The sequence below is a fragment of the Aethina tumida genome, chromosome 7 (assembly GCF_024364675.1).
Source record: "Aethina tumida isolate Nest 87 chromosome 7, icAetTumi1.1, whole genome shotgun sequence".
Taxonomy (NCBI): domain Eukaryota; kingdom Metazoa; phylum Arthropoda; class Insecta; order Coleoptera; family Nitidulidae; genus Aethina; species Aethina tumida.
The window spans coordinates 4,237,828-4,256,818 of NC_065441.1; the positions used below are offsets into that span (position 1 = coordinate 4,237,828).

The 18,991-nt window shown below is 26.6% G+C and overlaps 1 protein-coding gene across 2 annotated transcripts in view; it reads right to left on the reverse strand.

Moving 5' to 3' along the window:
- Positions 1 to 9,741: 9,741 nt before the first annotated feature.
- LOC109599921 (protein dachsous-like) overlaps positions 9,742 to 18,991 on the reverse strand; it is a 35,766-nt gene continuing 26,516 nt past the window's right edge. For both annotated transcript variants that reach the window (XM_049970086.1, XM_020015972.2), the window contains exon 3: positions 9,742 to 10,019. In XM_049970086.1, coding sequence (XP_049826043.1) covers positions 9,921 to 10,019 — 99 coding nt within the window. In that variant the 3' untranslated portion in view covers positions 9,742 to 9,920. The remainder of the gene's footprint in view (positions 10,020 to 18,991) is intronic.

Consider the following 18,991-nt stretch of genomic DNA (forward strand, 5'->3'; position numbering starts at 1 on the left):
TTACTTTATAATTTTGTTCATTTATTTGAAACAGGTTAATTATTAACAATATAAAGAAGTGTCTTTAAATACTTAAAACTATAAATAAAACTACAAATATTTCCAAATTCAAAATTTTAGAGCTGACAATCAAATTTGTTATAAATTTTCATTCCTTCCTCAAAGTATTTAATGGTTTAAGCTTTTACGTATTACTTTATAATTTTGTTCATTTATTTGAAACAGGTTAATTATTAACAATGTAAAGAAGTGTCTTTAAATATTTAAATCTATAAATAAAAATACAAATATTTCCATATTCAAAATTTTAGAAATGACAATCAATTTTTTGTCTTAAATTTTCATTCCTTCCTCAAAGTTTTTAATACTTTAAAGCTCTTACGCATTACTTTATAATTTTGTTCATTTATTTGAAACAAGTTCATTATTAACAATATAAAGAAGAGTCTTTAAATATTTAAAACTATAAATAAAACTACAAATATTTCCAAATTCAAAATTTTAGAAATGACAATCAACTTTTTGTCTTAAATTTTCATTCCTTCCTCAAAGTATTTAATAGTTTAAAGCTCTTACGTATTACTTTATAATTTTGTTCATTTATTTGAAACAGGTTAATTATTAACAATATAAAGAAGTGTCTTTAAATACTTAAAACTATAAATAAAACTACAAATATTTCCAAATTCAAAATTTTAGAGCTGACAATCAAATTTGTTATAAATTTTCATTCCTTCCTCAAAGTATTTAATGGTTTAAGCTTTTACGTATTACTTTATAATTTTGTTCATTTATTTGAAACAGGTTAATTATTAACAATGTAAAGAAGTGTCTTTAAATATTTAAATCTATAAATAAAAATACAAATATTTCCATATTCAAAATTTTAGAAATGACAATCAATTTTTTGTCTTAAATTTTCATTCCTTCCTCAAAGTTTTTAATACTTTAAAGCTCTTACGCATTACTTTATAATTTTGTTCATTTATTTGAAACAAGTTCATTATTAACAATATAAAGAAGAGTCTTTAAATATTTAAAACTATAAATAAAACTACAAATATTTCCAAATTCAAAATTTTAGAAATGACAATCAACTTTTTGTCTTAAATTTTCATTCCTTCCTCAAAGTATTTAATAGTTTAAAGCTCTTACGTATTACTTTATAATTTTGTTCATTTATTAAAAAGAATTTAATGTTAATAACTTTAGAAAAAGAAATATTGTATTAAATTTTAATTTGTTTGTTACTTTCTACATTAAATAGAAATATATGTTTCTAAGAAGTAGTTTGTAATATTTAAGAAATAATTATCTGATAAGAATTTTGATTAATTTCCATACATCTAAAATTAGATAAATGTTCATGTGAAGTTCAAAAATTGTGGTAGCCAACATTCCATCCGTTGGTCTCGTGATGCGAACGAATTAAGCATAAAAACATCGGTATAACAGCATTTTATAACTCCACGGTAATTATATTATGCTGGCAATATCTCTAATTTCCGAGAATCATGTCAATTTCTGTAAAACGAAATATTTTTCAAACCGCACCGCGCACAGGATACGTCCAAGTCCGATGCACGGTCCGATAAAATGCCGCCAAAAAAAACCGAATTGTATTAATAATTTACAAAACGTTGCGCCGGGCAATAAAAATATGTGTATGGATTATGTATTTAAAACACGCGGTTTTTAATTTGATGTAAAACCCGTACGGAACAGCAAAACGTTTCGGGATCGCGGGGCCAAGATCTCCGGACATTGATACATAAAACATTGTCTTTGACCGTTGTAGCGCAGCATTCTACCGGGGGATTTAAAATTAATGGATTTTTTTATTGGCGCAGTCGACCCCACACTAAATTTTACAACGTATAAACTTAAAATTAGACCATAAGTTATTAAAAAATTCAAAGAAGTCCTGGCCGTAAAATTCGCAAGTATTTTAGCATAGTCATTTAAAAGTCACATTCAATATAAATCCTAGTTATAAAATGTCATGTTTATGGTACGTTCTTAAGCCTGCCTTCTCCAAAGGATTTTTTTATTCCTGGTGAATTTTTTTAATCAAATTTATTTTACGTCCTTGTCGGCCGTTTTGTCCGGTACGCCCGGCAGAAATTGATTAATTAATTAAACACACAGACGGGGACAACATTTGGTTGTATGTGTGTGTGTCTAGTGTGAGTGTATGTAAAACGATACGATTGAAATAATCGTGCAACGCGTACGGTTTATCAATGGATTAACGTGTTATTAATATTTTCCTGTTACGGGCCTGGGTGTTGGCTTTAATTAAGTGTAGAAAAAAGTATGGGACAGGTTCAGGTTACCTCGGGCCACAAATATTAGGATTGCGTTAGCTCCGTTCGCTCATACATCTTATATTATTAAAGTTTTTTTCGTTTTCCATTATCCACGACGTTGGTAGCGGACAACGCGGCCGTACTTTTAAACCGCGCCGTGTGCCCCCCTAAAGCCCCCCACCGTCCGTCGTAAACAATTTCATTTTGGCGAATTTAAATTTTGCGCTTGAACGTTCACCGAAGGACCGCTTTTTGTTGGCGGAACTTTATTAATTTCTTCTGACCGGGACTAAATTAATTTTTGTGTCCGACGGGTATTTGCACTATTTAAGGGCTTTTTAAACAACGGCGGACATTTCGGGAATGCCTGGATGCTTTTTTCGTTTACTTTTCAACGTTTTGCTTGACTTGCCGTCGCAGAGTTGATGTGGCTTTTTGGAGGCCCGTGTTATAACATCTGTTCTTTTAATTTGCCAACTGTTGGTTGTCACAAACCTGGTTATCATATAATAAGGTACTGTCGTACTGGATTACATGCATTTCACGCGGAATACCAATAATTTTAGTTATTCGTCCGTTTTGTTATACCCAAACATGGGATGTTCGTTTCCGATCTCCGGTTTCATTTTATTCTGCCATAATTGTGGTACTTTTATACACCATTCAATTCATGAAAATATATATGACCCTTTCAAGTACTTGAGTACTTTTTTTCAGTTAACTAAAGATAAATCACAAATATTTTCAAATAAAAAATAATAATAATTTATCCATTTTACCTTAAAATTGTAATAAATAATTGTATGACAAATTTGCAATTGATTAATTTTCCCGCTTTCTCTTAAAATTTTAATTTGTTTTTTATTATTATTTTAATGACTCTAAATATAAAACAAATAACATGTTTACTTTCTCTTAAAATTATTATTATTATAATTCTGTAGAAAAAAACTATAAAAAAAATAATAAAATTGATGAATGCATAAATTTTATTTTAAAATTCACATTTTTTTGAATTTAAGTGTTATCTAAAGACAAAATTAGAAAAAAAGAAACTGGAATTGATTGATTTATTGATTTTGTCTTATCTTTATTATTTTAATTTTAATAATTTAAACAAAATTATAAAAAAAACCGTATTTATTTAATTTTTTCACTTTTTCTTAAAATTATAATTGTTTTTTAATATAATATAATAAAATAAATAAATAAAATAATAAAACTACAAAAGAAAATTAATTAAATTGATTCATTAATTTCTTCATTTGCTCTTAAAATTAATTATTATTATTATTATTATTTTAATAATTCTAAAGACAAAATTATAAAATAAAATTAATAGTAAATGTTATCTTAAAACTCATATTATTAAGATTTGAATCATTCTGAAGTAAAAATACAAAAATTTTAATGGAAATTAATTGATTTATTGAAGTTTATCCATCTAATTATTTTAATATTTAAATTAATAACAGTTTTCAAAATATATATTTTTCTTTTTTATTATATTACTAAACCTAAAAACAAAACAAAATTAATAAAATTCATTAATTTGTGTATAAATTTTATCACAAAATTCACATTTTCAAAATTTAAATGATTCTAAAGATAAAATTACAAAAGGTTAAACAGGTATCTATTGATTTATTCATTATGTCTTATTGTTATAATGTTAATTTTAATAACATTTAATTCGAACTTGTTCATTTGCTCTTAAAAATATAAATATTTTTTTATTATTATACAAAATTATAAAAGAAAATTATTTAAAATTAATTAATTCATTCATTTTATCTTAAAATTCATATTTGTAAGTATGAGTCACACTAAGGACAAAACTAAAAAAAATTTAAATTGGAATTAATTACTTTATTAATTTTAACTTGAAGTAATTATTATTTTTTTAAAACTTTAATAACATTTGCAAAAAATATACAACAAAAATTAAATGGAATTGATTAATGTATTCATTTTGACGCAAGATTCTTACATATTATTAAATTTTAATAACACTACACTAAAGATGCAATCACAAAAAACTGGAATTGATTAATATATTCATTTTGCCTCAGAATTATTATAATCGTAATTTATTATTTTTTTATTTTAATGACAGTTAAAGACAAACCTACGAAACAAAAACTGGAATTGATTAATTAACTCATTTTATTTTCATTTCACATTTCAAATTTTAAAATACGAAAATAAACTAAAATTGATTGATTATGTCGTAAATCACTTTATGTCTTAAAATTACAATAATTGCAAAAATAAATTAAATGAATTTGCTCATTTTATTGCCAAATCTTATTGGTGATATTTAATAATTATTACGACAAGACTAAAAACTTCTCGTGTTTTAAATTAAACTTAAACTTAATTAAATTGAAATGTTGTTGAAAAATCTAAAATTCTAATAATTCTAAAAACAGAATCACAAAATAAAAACGTGAATTGAATAAATAAAACAGACTTTTCCTCAAATTTGAACGGTTCTAAAAAGTGATTCAAACAAGTGTCAACGATTTTAGAGAGTGTATGAAAAAATTTCAGCATGGCGTTTAGGCCGCTGTAATAACATTCCCATTAAAATTTCATAAAATTATTCACAAAACCCATTTGGTTATTAAACGCAGCGACGTGAACAATCAACTGAAGCTCGTTCACATATCTTATACAGTGTAGTGTTACCTGATTTAATTTTTATGCGGCCGAAGATTTTCACACACCTTTATACGTATGTAGTATATATTATAAAAAAATGGTTTCATATAGCCGAGTCATATTTTCATATTTACATGAGTTAATTAATTAAGAAAATTAAGTTTTTAATGTTAATTACGCTGTTATGGTTTTTAGAAGAACACGATCATCATCGTTGCATTCTTGGGAGCAGGATCGTATTAAGGGGCGAATCGGTTTTACATCGAAAAGGCGTTTTCTCTTAAAGCAGCAAAACAATTAATTATTTCGTGCTGGTGAACAATTAACGATGTGTTTTTCTTCACGTAACTTTCTTTAACACTATCGAACGAGGAACTGGTTATCCAATAGGTTGGAAGTAGGTGACAAGGTTGCATTGGTGTTTCACACGAAAATATTATTTTAATTATTCTAATGCAAATTAATCACTGCCACAACATAGAGATGACCCGCAAATCCGGAAGTGTTGTGAGAAAGTTGTCGACGCGAGAAAAGAATAACGTTTCATTTCATAACTGCCACTAACCATTCAAACATTATCTTAGTTTTTTTTACTTGGAGCTTTTTACATTGTTTGTTCTCTCAATATCTGAGATCAAACCTATAAATCAAAACTAAAGTGGAATTAATTAATTCACTGGAACCATCCACGAACCGTTCTAATGCAAATTAATCACATGCACCGGACTCAAAATTCCGGAACTGCGGTCGTTGTGCTGTGAGAAAGTGGCTTGATACATAAAAAAAATAACAAACATTTCGTTTCATACTTTCTACAAAACGCTCTTAACGATTAATATTTATCTGGGTATGCAAATCTCGTTGACCCAATAGCGAACCACTCTTTCTTTTTTTTATATCGCGGTTCCGAACATGTTTTTCATTCATTATTAATGGGAGGTTATTAATATGGTTTACGACTTTCCAGATAAGTGTCCAATCGGTTGCACCAAAATAGCAAAGTTCAGCGTTTATTAAATTTCCGATAAATCAAAATGGCAATAATTCACGATTGGTCAATGGCAAGTGGGAAATAATTGCGTTGCGAAATAGTTTGTTTTATTGTGGAGTTATGCAGAGGTTTTAGGTAAACGTTGGGACCGTGTCTAACGTTGTGTTTCGTAATAGTTTTTGGTGTAATCATTTTAACGAGCCAATTACTGTAATTTGGGCTATTTGAGCTAAAAATTATGTGCTTTTTTTTCAGCAATTTTATGAGATTTACGTTTTATGAACAAAACGCAAATGAATAATTAGACAGATGAAATAAAGTTTAAAGATTTTAGTCATAAATATGGATGAGTATTGTTTGGTTTAAAAGTTAAATGGACAGTTTTACATTAACAGTTTCTAATTTTGAGGATAATTTTCATTTGTAAAAACTCACTCTATTGTGTAATTTATCATTCGTTAACGTATAAGTGATGATTGAGTAACGGTTTACTAACTTTAATTGTAAAATTAATGGCGTTCATATTATGTATGTAGGTAATAGCGAAATAACTATTCTCAGTTAGTTTAAAACACAATTTCGAGGCAACATTGACATAATATTATTATTTCCACACAATATTCTTTCATATATGTCTTAATGTCTTTCTTTTACTTCTTGTCTTTGTAATTTTCTTTCCAATTATTTTAATCTCAATTAAAATCGTTAACTATTACTTAATTTTTTTACTGTTTAATAAAATCTTACAAAATCTGCCTCGAAAACTGAAAGTTTACAATAAATTTTAAACTTTCTTGTTATTATTCTCCTTCTCAGTTGTCTTTGATGATTTTCTTATTGTTTCTATTATTTTTCTAAACTCTCTTGTATCAATTAGTATATTTTTACCTTTCACTGTGTGTTTAATCAAATCTTACTAAATTTGTTCTGAAAATTGTAGTGTAGTAAATTTAAACTTTCCTTGTTATTTATTATTCTCTTTTTCAGTTGTTTCTTTCCTAATTTTCTTATTACTACGATTATTCTTCTAAATTTGTTGTAAAAACTGAAAATTTTCGTAAATTTTAAACCTTCTAGTTATTCTCTTTTTCAATTGTTTTTTTTCCTGATTTTCTTGTTTTTATTATTTTTGTTATTGTTCTCCTTTACAGTTGTTTATTTTCTGATTTTCTTGTTACATCTGTTCTGAGAAATCAAAGTTTACACCAAATTTTAAACTTACTTGTTGTTATTCTCTTTTTCAGTTGTTTCTTTCCTAATTTTCTTGCTACTACGATTATTCTTCTAAACTTATAAAAACTTTCTTGTTATTCTCTTTTTCAGTTGTTTTTTTTCCTGATTTTCTTATTTTTATTATTTTACTAAATTCTCTTTTATCGTTTATTATATTTTTATCTTCCATTGTGTGTTTCTTCTTTTCAGTTCTCTTTGATGATTTTCTTATTGCTTCTAAAATTTTTCTAAACTCTCTTATATCATTTAGTATATTTTTACCTTCCATTGTGTGTTTAATCAAATCTTACTAAAGTTGTTCTGAAAATTGTAGTTTACAATCAAATTTAAACTTTCCTTGTTATTTATTATTCTCTTTTTCAGTTGTTTCTTTCCTACTTTTCTTATTACTACGATTATTCTTCTAAATTTGTTGTAAAAACTGAAAATTTACGTAAATTTTAAACCTTCTAGTTATTCTCTTTTTCAATTGTTTTTTTTCCTGATTTTCTTGTTTTTATTATTTTTGTTATTGTTCTCCTTTACAGTTGTTTATTTTCTGATTTTCTTGTTACATCTGTTCTGAGAAATCAAAGTTTACACCAAATTTTAAACTTACTTGTTGTTATTCTCTTTTTCAGTTGTTTCTTTCCTAATTTTCTTGCTACTACGATTATTCTTCTAAACTTATAAAAACTTTCTTGTTATTCTCTTTTTCAGTTTTTTTTTCCTGATTTTCTTATTTTTATTATTTTACTAAATTCTCTTTTATCGTTTATTATATTTTTATCTTCCATTGTGTGTTTCTTCTTTTCAGTTCTCTTTGATGATTTTCTTATTGCTTCTAAAATTTTTCTAAACTCTCTTATATCATTTAGTATATTTTTACCTTCCATTGTGTGTTTAATCAAATCTTACTAAATTTGTTCTGAAAATTGTAGTTTACAATCAAATTTAAACTTTCCTTGTTATTTATTATTCTCTTTTTCAGTTGTTTCTTTCCTAATTTTCTTATTACTACGATTATTCTTCTAAATTTGTTGTAAAAACTGAAAATTTACGTAAATTTTAAACTTTCTAGTTATTCTCTTTTTCAATTGTTTTTTTCCTGATTTTCTTGTTACGTTTGTTCTAAGAACTCAAAGTTTACAACAAATTTTAAACTTCCTTGTTGTTATTGTCTTTTTCAGTTGCTTTTTCCTGATTCTTTTGTTACTACCATTATTCTTCTCATATTTTTATATTCATTTAAATATTTAATAAAATATTAAAAAATTTGTTCTAAAAACTGAAAGATTACAATAAATTTTAAACTTTCTTGTTATTATCTTTTTCTCTCGTGTCTTAGATGATTCTGTTTTTCTTTTAATAAAATCTTACAAAATATGTTCTGGAAACTAAAAGTTTATAGCTATATTTACTCCTTTAATTTCAATTACCTATTAATGAGAATAATCCTTCTCGCTACTTTTCTTATTATTCCTTTAATATAATTTATTATATTATATTTTATCTTTTGGACCTTATATGGGAGAAAATCAAAAAATGTAGTGAAATCTGAAGGACGTGGATGAAAATGCGGATATATGAGAACGATAGTTAGACAATGGAATGTAAGTACATGGGAATAGAGGATGCAAGACATTAAAAAAAGCGATTACACAAGATCGCGATAGAGTACTAATTGCCCCGACATAAACCAGAAAACTCGCTGGTCGCTAATTATTGAGTATATTGTTAATTTTAATATCTCTAATAAGTGGATGAAGGCATGATTTATACAGGCATCCAGACTGGTACAATAATGAAACCATTACCTTAGTTAATCGTGATTATCTAAGGCTATCGGCTGGTGCTTTCTTTCCGTTCGACGTTTTCTGTTTTCCGCGCCGCTCCGAACAATGCAGAACTAATAAACTTCGGTCTTGCTACAATGCTGGAATCGTAATATGCGATTCTACCGGTCGCTACTGCTCTTACATCTTATCGAGGATATTGATGCCTCCCAGATCATATTTTCTGCCTCCTTCTACTTCTTCTTCCTTTTATACTATTTCCTTGTGCCGCATGCAAACATATATCTCTCTCTCATGGCTGCGGTCGTGGCGTAATGCACTGATGGATACGGACACGATTACATTCATTTTATGTATTGCCTGTTTTAAATATTATACAATTACGGAATATTAAAGGATGATTTATTCGAAGCACAATCGCATAACTTTACAACCTCAATGAACAAACATCATTTGCCTAACTGTTCTTTCCACCACGATTATTTACACTGTTTTTCCTTTAAATTCGACTGTAACCAACAAATTTATAGTACATTTCATTATAAAAACCTTAAAAAAAGATGTTGCCTCATCTCGAAGTTCGTGCTTGAGTCAGAGCAGTAAAACGTTTGTTTTTATTGCACATTAAATGAGATTTCGGGTCCCCGAAAATCCGTTTCACAATTTCGTTCTAAAAGCATAACAGTACATCTAAAGATATAAAAACATAATCGTCGAAATCTCTGGTGTTGATTGCTGATTACAATTGCCCAATTAAAACATTCTAGCTTCCGCGCACCGTGGAACAAATCTCAACTTTGAACTACACCTACGAACGACAGAAAATTATCGATTCTTACGTGTTTGTAGGAAAAACAACAATGTGAGACGGTTATGAGATCTTTAAGGGCAATCAAATTATACCTGCATTAATTAACCACATAAAATTTCAAAAATTTTTAGTTCCACTTAATTTTCAACGTTACCTCCACGGTGTAGCTGTTCTCCTACCTTTTCTAGATAAACGGCCTTGAAATGGACTTTTACAACCAAAATCTGTTCGCTTACCTATAACAAATAAAATAAAATGGATGAATAAACCTATTGTAATTCGCGATATTTACTATACAATTGACTTTGATTATGCTTTATTTAATTAAACCATTGTTGGGCTCGGTTTGCAATTAAGGAAGGAATTTCTAGGAAATCGGACAGCAATAAATAATTTAAACAATATAATAATCCGTTGGATTAGATAATACTTGAATACTTTGTCTATAAATATATTATATGCTATAATTATTTAGTATTATTATCCTTACATGGGAAATTGAAGTTGCAACTTATATGTGAGCTTTCAAAGCAAAAAAAAAATTAAATTTTAATCACTAAATTAAATTATTACTTTCAAAATTTTCATTAAAAAACAAAAAAAAAAATAAAATATAAATTTGTCTAAAAATATAAAGGTATAAACAATAAAAAATAACATAATAAAAAAATAAAAAATATGTTTCTCTAAATAATAAAAAAAATTAAAGTAAATTAAATATTTTAATTACTGCAAATATGGATAATAATCAAATTAAAAATATATACGTAATTAAAATAATATAAAATTTTAAAATTATTCTTTATTGTCAAGATCTAAATGGACATTTTTAATGTTTTATTATTTTTTGAATATCAGAGTAATTTGAAATCTATTACCATTTTTATATTATTTTATTTTAATAAATATTAAAATAAAAAATATTAGTAATTTATGGGCTATTTAATTTAATTATTATATAGGTATTATTAATTTTGTGGTTTAGTTTTATAATTTAATTATTCCATAATAATAAATCTTCATCTGAGAATTATTAAAATTTAAAATAGTTTAATTAATTTAATTCATAAATCAATATAATTTTTAAGCATATATATGAACATAAAAATTTTAAGGTTATATTATTAATAAAATTTTAATAGTTATTAAATTATCTTCATTAAAAAGCAATAAAATTTATTGTCTACAGATATAGAAGAATATAAAATAAAAAATGAAATAATAAAAAATATTATTTCATACAACTGACAACAAAAAAATTATTAGTAATTATAATAAATATGAATAATTATTGAATTTAAAATACACTTTTTCAATTGTTATTTTTATTCAATGTTCTCTTTATTTATTTATTTAAAATATGGATAATTAAAAACAGTTTTAATTTTTGTTTTGAATGATTTGTTTATTTTTAACATAAGAGCAAAAATTAAAATTATCATAAATTACTTTAAGAGTTATATAATAGTTTTATAATAATAATTTTTAATAAATAATATAAAATTAAATATTATTAATTATAAAAATATTCAATGTTGTTAACAGGACATCTAGAAATAAAAAAAAAAATAGTTGTAATTTAGTTATAACTGATAATTATTGAAAATAAAAATTTGGTCAATTATTATATCTTAAAAAACTAACATAATTTAAAAATTAAATTTTAATAAATTCGCTTAAAATTATCAGTTTGCATCGTTGGCAAACACTTTCAAATCTGAGAACACCTCGTAAAACTCAAAGAGCAAAACGAAACAAAAAGAAAAAATGAGAAGAAAAGGGTACAATTAAAAGATTTATTGAATAATCGTCATCGCATTTATTTGACCGGTGTAAATAGCAAATGGAATGCGCCCGGCGATGCAGTAGTACACAAGTGCACTTGTTCGTGTGTGCGTCTGTTAATATGCGTTGAAAGAATATGCAAATGTCGGTAGCATTAATAACCCTCGCAAAAAGAATGCGAAACGGCAAGAGGGAATTGATGAAAAAGAGCACGAAGACCGCGATCGTATTTAAGTTTGATGCGACATCTTTACGGCCATGCTGAAACGTCAAACAGTTCTACACTTTAATTATAATATTAGCGGGACAAAGGGATGCATTGTGGACTGAGGGATATCCTTTTTCGTATCTGACCACCATTTGCTGCTTGACAAGACATAATTTGTACTATTTTCTCTCTTTTTTTTTTCCCTTCCCATTCTCCTCCTCCTGCTTCTCCATCGTTTACGAACGCCGCTGACTTATATACAGGTTTCTATGTAGATATCTTATGTTTTACTTTTATTATGCCTCCGCTTATTTGTTTTATATCGGGCCTTCATTTCCACGTCTACGCTTCCTTCACTTTCGTTATTAAACGTCCATTCAAATGTTACTCTGTTCTATTTTATTTTGCAACAAAATATTGCCAGATAATCATCATTTTAAATTTTAATTAATTTAAACATTTTTTATTAGTAAAATGTATTATTATTTTGCTTAATTAATATTAAATTTTTTATATATCAAATTATATTTTACTATAAAATAAATAATTTAGAAAAATTAATAATTTTCATAAATATGTATTATTTATAAAATATTAAAATTTATTATATTTTTTAATTCAAGTCTTTTTATATTTTGGAAAATAATTGAATAAAATGTTTACCTTGTTCATTTTATGTAATATTTAAATTTAATAAAGAGTTTACTACATCATGAATTTGATTACATATATTATTTTTATGAGAAAAATTAAAAATATAAATTATACTTATCAATTTTTAACATTTAAAATGATCTTAATAAAGCAAAATAAACATGTTTATATAAAATAAAACTTATATATTAAAAAAAATGTGTAATTCAATTTTTTAAATCTAAATTATCATCAGAGACACGATTGGTTGACAATTCCATTTGCATAACAACGATTCGATCGACACTTTGTCAGTTTATTAATGTTGGAATCGATCGAAAAAAAAACTCGTATATCGCATGATTGTTTGCATTTGTCACAGACAACTTAAACAGTTTTGCCCGCAATAAATTGATATGATCCGATCATAATCTGAAACCGAATTGGATCACTGAATATAGAAAGTTTAAAGAAAACAAGTGTCAATTTATTTAATTCAACACGCGACACACGTTAATTTTCAATATCGTTATTATTTCACATCGTATCTAATTTATCCAACGTTTTGAGTAATAATAATGTCGACATGACCGTAATACGGATTGTTTGTCAAAACAGGAGGAAGACAAAGAAGTCGTGTTTCACAGTTGTCAGTCAAATTTATATAATACATTGAGTTCGGGTTGATGAACACGTCGTACAAGGGATTCAACGTGTGTTCCGCCAGATATGCAAGATAAAATTAAATCGCGTTATTAATTGTCGAGTGTCAATAAATTCGTTTACGGTTTTAACTTATCCGAGTTTTAGAAAGTTTATGGCACTATCAAACAATATGTTTTATGTCGACAATTGCGAATTTATTGCGGATTATAGGACGTAAATATATCATAAAATACATGCCGGGTTGTCATAATTAAATTTTGCTAATTGGGCTGTATTATTATTGCAACTTTCACCGGGCGAAGGAAAAAAAAAGGACGTCGAAGAAAACGTGGAAATATCGATTGTACATCCGCCACCACTTATAATCGTTGTTTTCTTTTCGTGGTGAATTCATTACTGGTAGAATGCAAAGAGAAACTTACGTTGCCATAAAATAAAAGTTATCGCGAAACTACTTCCAGGGTAAATCACAATGACAGGAAATTATTGCCGGATGTAAATTATTATTTTTCAGCTTTGGTACTTTATAATCGTTTTGTTAATGGTATTACAAGACATTAATATAAATTTTTGGAAACCAGAGGACACATAAAAACAGTAAGATACGTTTCTGTGTCAAAAAAAATGCAGGAATAAACTGGTTTTTTAATTATTTTTGGTTGTTAAGTACCTTTTTGATAGCGAAACATGTTTATTACCGTCTAAAAGTTATAAAAAACAAGTTAGAACTATTTAATCTAAAAATATCTAAGTTATTATAATATATTGAACCTTGGTACTCCTCCTGAAAAGTAGTACTAATTTCACAAAATTTCAATGTAAAATAAAATGTGATCATATCTATATATTAAAGTTATAATAGAGAAGTTCAATGACTGTAAAAAATTTTTGGAAGATCAGTACTAGTGTGTTAAAGAATTTTCTTAATTGTTACTTTAGAAAATTATTTTTATATTCAGGCAACTTTATTTTGATAACCAGGTTATTTTGTTAATAATTTTAAAATGTAATTATGATGTTTAAGGATTAAATTGGTACCATTTGGTTATTTTAGATTGTTCGGTACGACCTTTGACGCATAGAAAAATTGTCATTGTTCACTCCCGAAGCGGCGGGTACAATTAATTAAAAGTGGCTTATGCAAGTGGCACATGTGACGTATAATAAATGATACAATGCCTCGACTTCCTAAGCTTGAGAAAGAGACGGGGGATAAGCAAAAAAAAAAAAAAAGTAAAAATAAAAAGTTAGCCGTCGACCGTTTGTTTGCGTTTGTTTATTATTAATTGTATTGAAATGGCGTACAAAGCAATATGCAAATCTTTCGCGTATTACAATGCAAATAAAAATTAATCCCGGGTAATATAAACTGCAGCCTTGGCTCGGCAGATTCGTCACCCACATGGATCCGACTGGAAAAAAATCGACGGACGGGACGGCATAATAAAAGTAAAAGCGAAAAAATAAAATGAACGAAAAATAAAAAATAAATAAAAAGTGCACAAGGACAACTGGGGCCGACTGATTTTAGAAATATTTCAGGCTTAGGGTGCATTAAAATTTTAAATTTGTCTGCAAAATGCCGTTTGTCTGGATAATTTTTGGCATTTTGTTCGTCCGTTCCTTTTTCACTCGGAATGCGAACCTCGTGTTCACTTGAGATCGCTTAAGATAAGATTGTCATCACTTTGCACTTGCACGTTCACTTCGCTACGGTGCGGACGAATGATTTTTGTTTTAGCCAAGGAAAACTTCGCTAAGCTCAGTTTCATTCAAGGCCTATGTAAGTTTTGTATAGGTACAATTATTTAAATTGTATATATATTTTGTGATTTTTATGTCATAGATGAATCGTATATTTTTCGTACATTTTATGTCATTTTTAGATAAATTCTTCCGTTTTAGAGTCACAGAGTAGTCTAGTCTTTTACATTTTTAGAAGTAATTCAATTATATTTTATGCTTTATTTTATTTATATTATGTTTTTTATATAAATTTAAAAAAAAAAACTCCCATTTTAGAATGATTTATATTTTCAGAAGTAATTTTATATTGAAAAAATTAATAAAAATAATAAGACGTAGATGAATAAAGTATTTTATCTAGTTCATTTTATGTTATTTATTATATAAATATTTAAAAAGTACCATTTTGGAGTGCCCAAGAGGTTTTTCTATTTTTGGAATAAATTCAGAAATATTATCTACTTAAAAATTTATTAAAAATAATAAGACATAGATGATTAAAATATTTTGACTTTTTCATTTTATGTCATTTTTTATATAAATATTAGAAAACTCCCATTTTAGAATGTCCAAGGGATTTTTCTATTTTTGGAAATAATTCAGAAATATTGTATGCTTCAAAAATATTGAAAATAAGACATAGATGAATAAAATATTTTATCTTGTTCATATCCTGCTATTTTTTATATAAATAGTAAAACCTCCCAATTTGGGGTAAATTGTGCATTTTATGTTATTTTTGTTGTAAATAGATCATACATATTTTATACATACAAATTAAAAAAAAAAATGCTTTTGTTTTAAAACGGAATGTACTAGTTTCGGTTTAAAAATTCCACTAAAGAATCTTTTTTATTACCTGCGTCCTAAGTCCCACATTATCGACAACTTTAGTATAGATAACCTTTTTTTTCGTCGTCAATTTATCTTTCAATAAACGATGGAATTAATTGACCGTGCTTCGTTTTCACCTCGTTAAATCCCCCCAAACCTCGGAAATTTCATGACAAACGGCACAATTAAACGAACATTTTAAACGTTGTCGTTTATTAAATTAAAACAATTATCAAGTAAAATTTCGAATCGATGTCCGTGTAATCTTCGTGTAGTCGCGAATAATAAATAATAGCTTAACAATTTTAATGACCGAATATCTCAGCCACATTTAAATATATTTGCAATTAATAATACACACCTATCCTAAAATATTGTCTAATTTATTTAAAGCCAAACGAAGAAATGTGTTCTCACCTTTTAAAATATAATTTATTGCAATTGTGATTATTTTAATTAAATTACATATGCGGATAAACTAGTTGATGGTGTTTATGTGCACTATCGACTGGAAAAGATTTACACACATTGTTTATGGCTCTATGGAAATGTGGTCAGTTAAATAAATAATTAGGTTTAATTGTCCGGTAAGATTTTAACAAAATGATTTTAATTATTTATACAATTTTTTCACTTACTCAACGCATAACTCCATGAAGGAATTCCTTGATATTGATTTATATATGCGAAAAAAATATTTCAACTTGTTTATGGCTTTATGGTAATGTGCTCAGCGAAATAAACAATCGTGTTTAATTGTCTGATAAATTATTTGTTGCGTGGCATATTTAGGTGGAAACATTTAAAACAAAGGCGAACATTTTGCATCTGCCAACCGGAGTTTTAATAGACAGTTTAAGACGCGGAATAAAGATGTTATCGTGGAAAAATCTCGGCTACTTTATGTTGAATATAAAATGTTACGCTACAAATTTCAAATATGATCTTTAAAGGCATACAAAGTATGTACGGGCACAGTTATTTTTACAACGAAAAACAAGTTTCGTCATAATAAAAAGTATTAAACTGCCCCGCCGTTCTTTTATTTAGCCATTAATATAGGTTTAATATTGCTCACAATACTGGATTTTATGGTCGATTTAAATCTGCTCGAAATTCGTGCATGTAGGTCGAAAACGGCCATTGCACATTTATTATTATTCCAATTTCGACTTTCGCATCATCGTCGACAATTTCTCGCTTCTGGCGATCGATCGATCGACCTGTCAACATTGCACCGTATCCTTCGACTTAAAGATGGCAATACCCACTTTACAAAACAAGAGTTGTAGTACATACTTTCATTGCTTTATGCGTCCAGTTTTTTTTTTCGACTTGGCGCAAAACAACGGACAATTTTAAGAGGTCAAATTTACTTTCACAATGGTCCACGACGCAACGAAACGACAGAATCGTTAGTTTTACGCACTTTTTTCAGGAACTTCACCGTTAGAAAGGTTCCAAAAAAGTTTGAAAATATTATGCACAGTTGTGAGTCACCAAATTGGTTATTTTAATAATTAATTAATTTAAAAATGAATTATTTAAAACAATATATTAAAAAACAAAAAAAAATTTATTACACTAAAAATCCATAAAACATCATCTTCACTATTAGAAATTTTCCGAATAAGTCTGTAAAAATTATGTGGATTTGGGAGTCACTATTTTCCAAAAAAATTGGTTATTTTAATAATTATTACAACATATAAATAGTTTAAATATGAAATATTTAAAATATCGAAATAAAAAACAAAAAATTTTGAGAAAAAGTTTTTATTTTAATTACAATTTAATTTAAACCGAATTTTTAATATATTTTTTTTATACTATAAAAAATCCCAAAATCATCATCTTCTCTATTAGAAATTTTCCGAATAAGTCTGAAAAAATTATATAGATTTGGGAACCACTATTTTCCAAAAGAATTGGTTATTTTAATAATTATTATAATATATAAATAGTTTAAAAATGAAATATTTAGTATCAAAACAAAAAGATTTGGGAAAAAAGTTATTTTTATTTTAATTACAGTTTAATTTACATACTTTTTATTACACTTTGAAAATTCTCAAATCATGAACTTCACTATTAGAAAATTTCCAAATAAATTTGAAAAAATTAGAAAAAGTTGTGAGCCACCATTTTCCAATAGATTATTACAATATAAAATATTTTTTACATTAAAAAATCTGCAATTACACAATTAGACAATTTAAATAAAAAATTAAACAGAGTTGTGGGCCAAATATATTTGTTATTGATACTAATAATTAAAAAATGAAATATATAAAATAATCAATAAAATTAATGTTAATTTCTTAACATAAAATAAATGAAAATACAAAATAATAATAAATATTATTAATAAATTTATATTGAATTATAATAAGTGATTTTTCAACACTTGACTGATTTTAATTTATAAACATGATTACAAATATTTTATTTTTGTTTTTTTTAATGTATATTATGCACATTTTTTTATAGAGCTTAAGATAACAAATGTGAAATAAATAATTAATTAAATAGATACTACATAATAATTCCCAATTTAGTTACAGTGCGAAAAAGTCATAAATTTATAATAATTCCCATCATTTTTTATTATTATATTGTTTTTATGTCGCATAATAAAACAAACCCAATTTGTGACAAGAAACCTTTAAAGCGACCCAATTAATAGTCACCTCGGTTTCCCAACAGATTTTGAAATCCAATTAAACCGAAACCGAAACGAAACGAAAAAAAAGAACACAAATTCCCAGCAATTTACCCATAAATACCACCAATACTTAAAACGTTTTTGATTAATTAAAAGCGAAAATTATTTATTTAACCTGTTTGAATGAAAAACACCTGCAAATCTAGCTTTCAGCTTAGGCAGCGTTACTTAATGTAAATAAATATCATTTATGACCCAGATTCGCAGGCAATTTATTTTGAAAGTAAGAACCACAAGTATTGTGCCTGGGCTCGCTTGGCTACGCGGTTTCATTACCGAACAGACGGGTTCGGTTATACAATTCGCAATGTTCCACTTCCCTGTTTGACTCATAAAAATATTTAAAGGAGTTCCCCATTTTACATCTTAAATGATATTATTAAATATTGTAATTACGGGTGGGCATTTTAACAAAACGAATATTAAATTGATCTTTTCGAAAGTTCAATTTTAGAAATTAATTTATTACTTATGAATTTTGATTACTTTCTATTGTGCATGGTATTACTGCAGATATTAAAATTTAAGGGGTTAACAATTATGGTTAATAAATTGGAGAATGCACCTTTTACTTTCACACATACATTATGATTAACTGTCTATTAAATTTT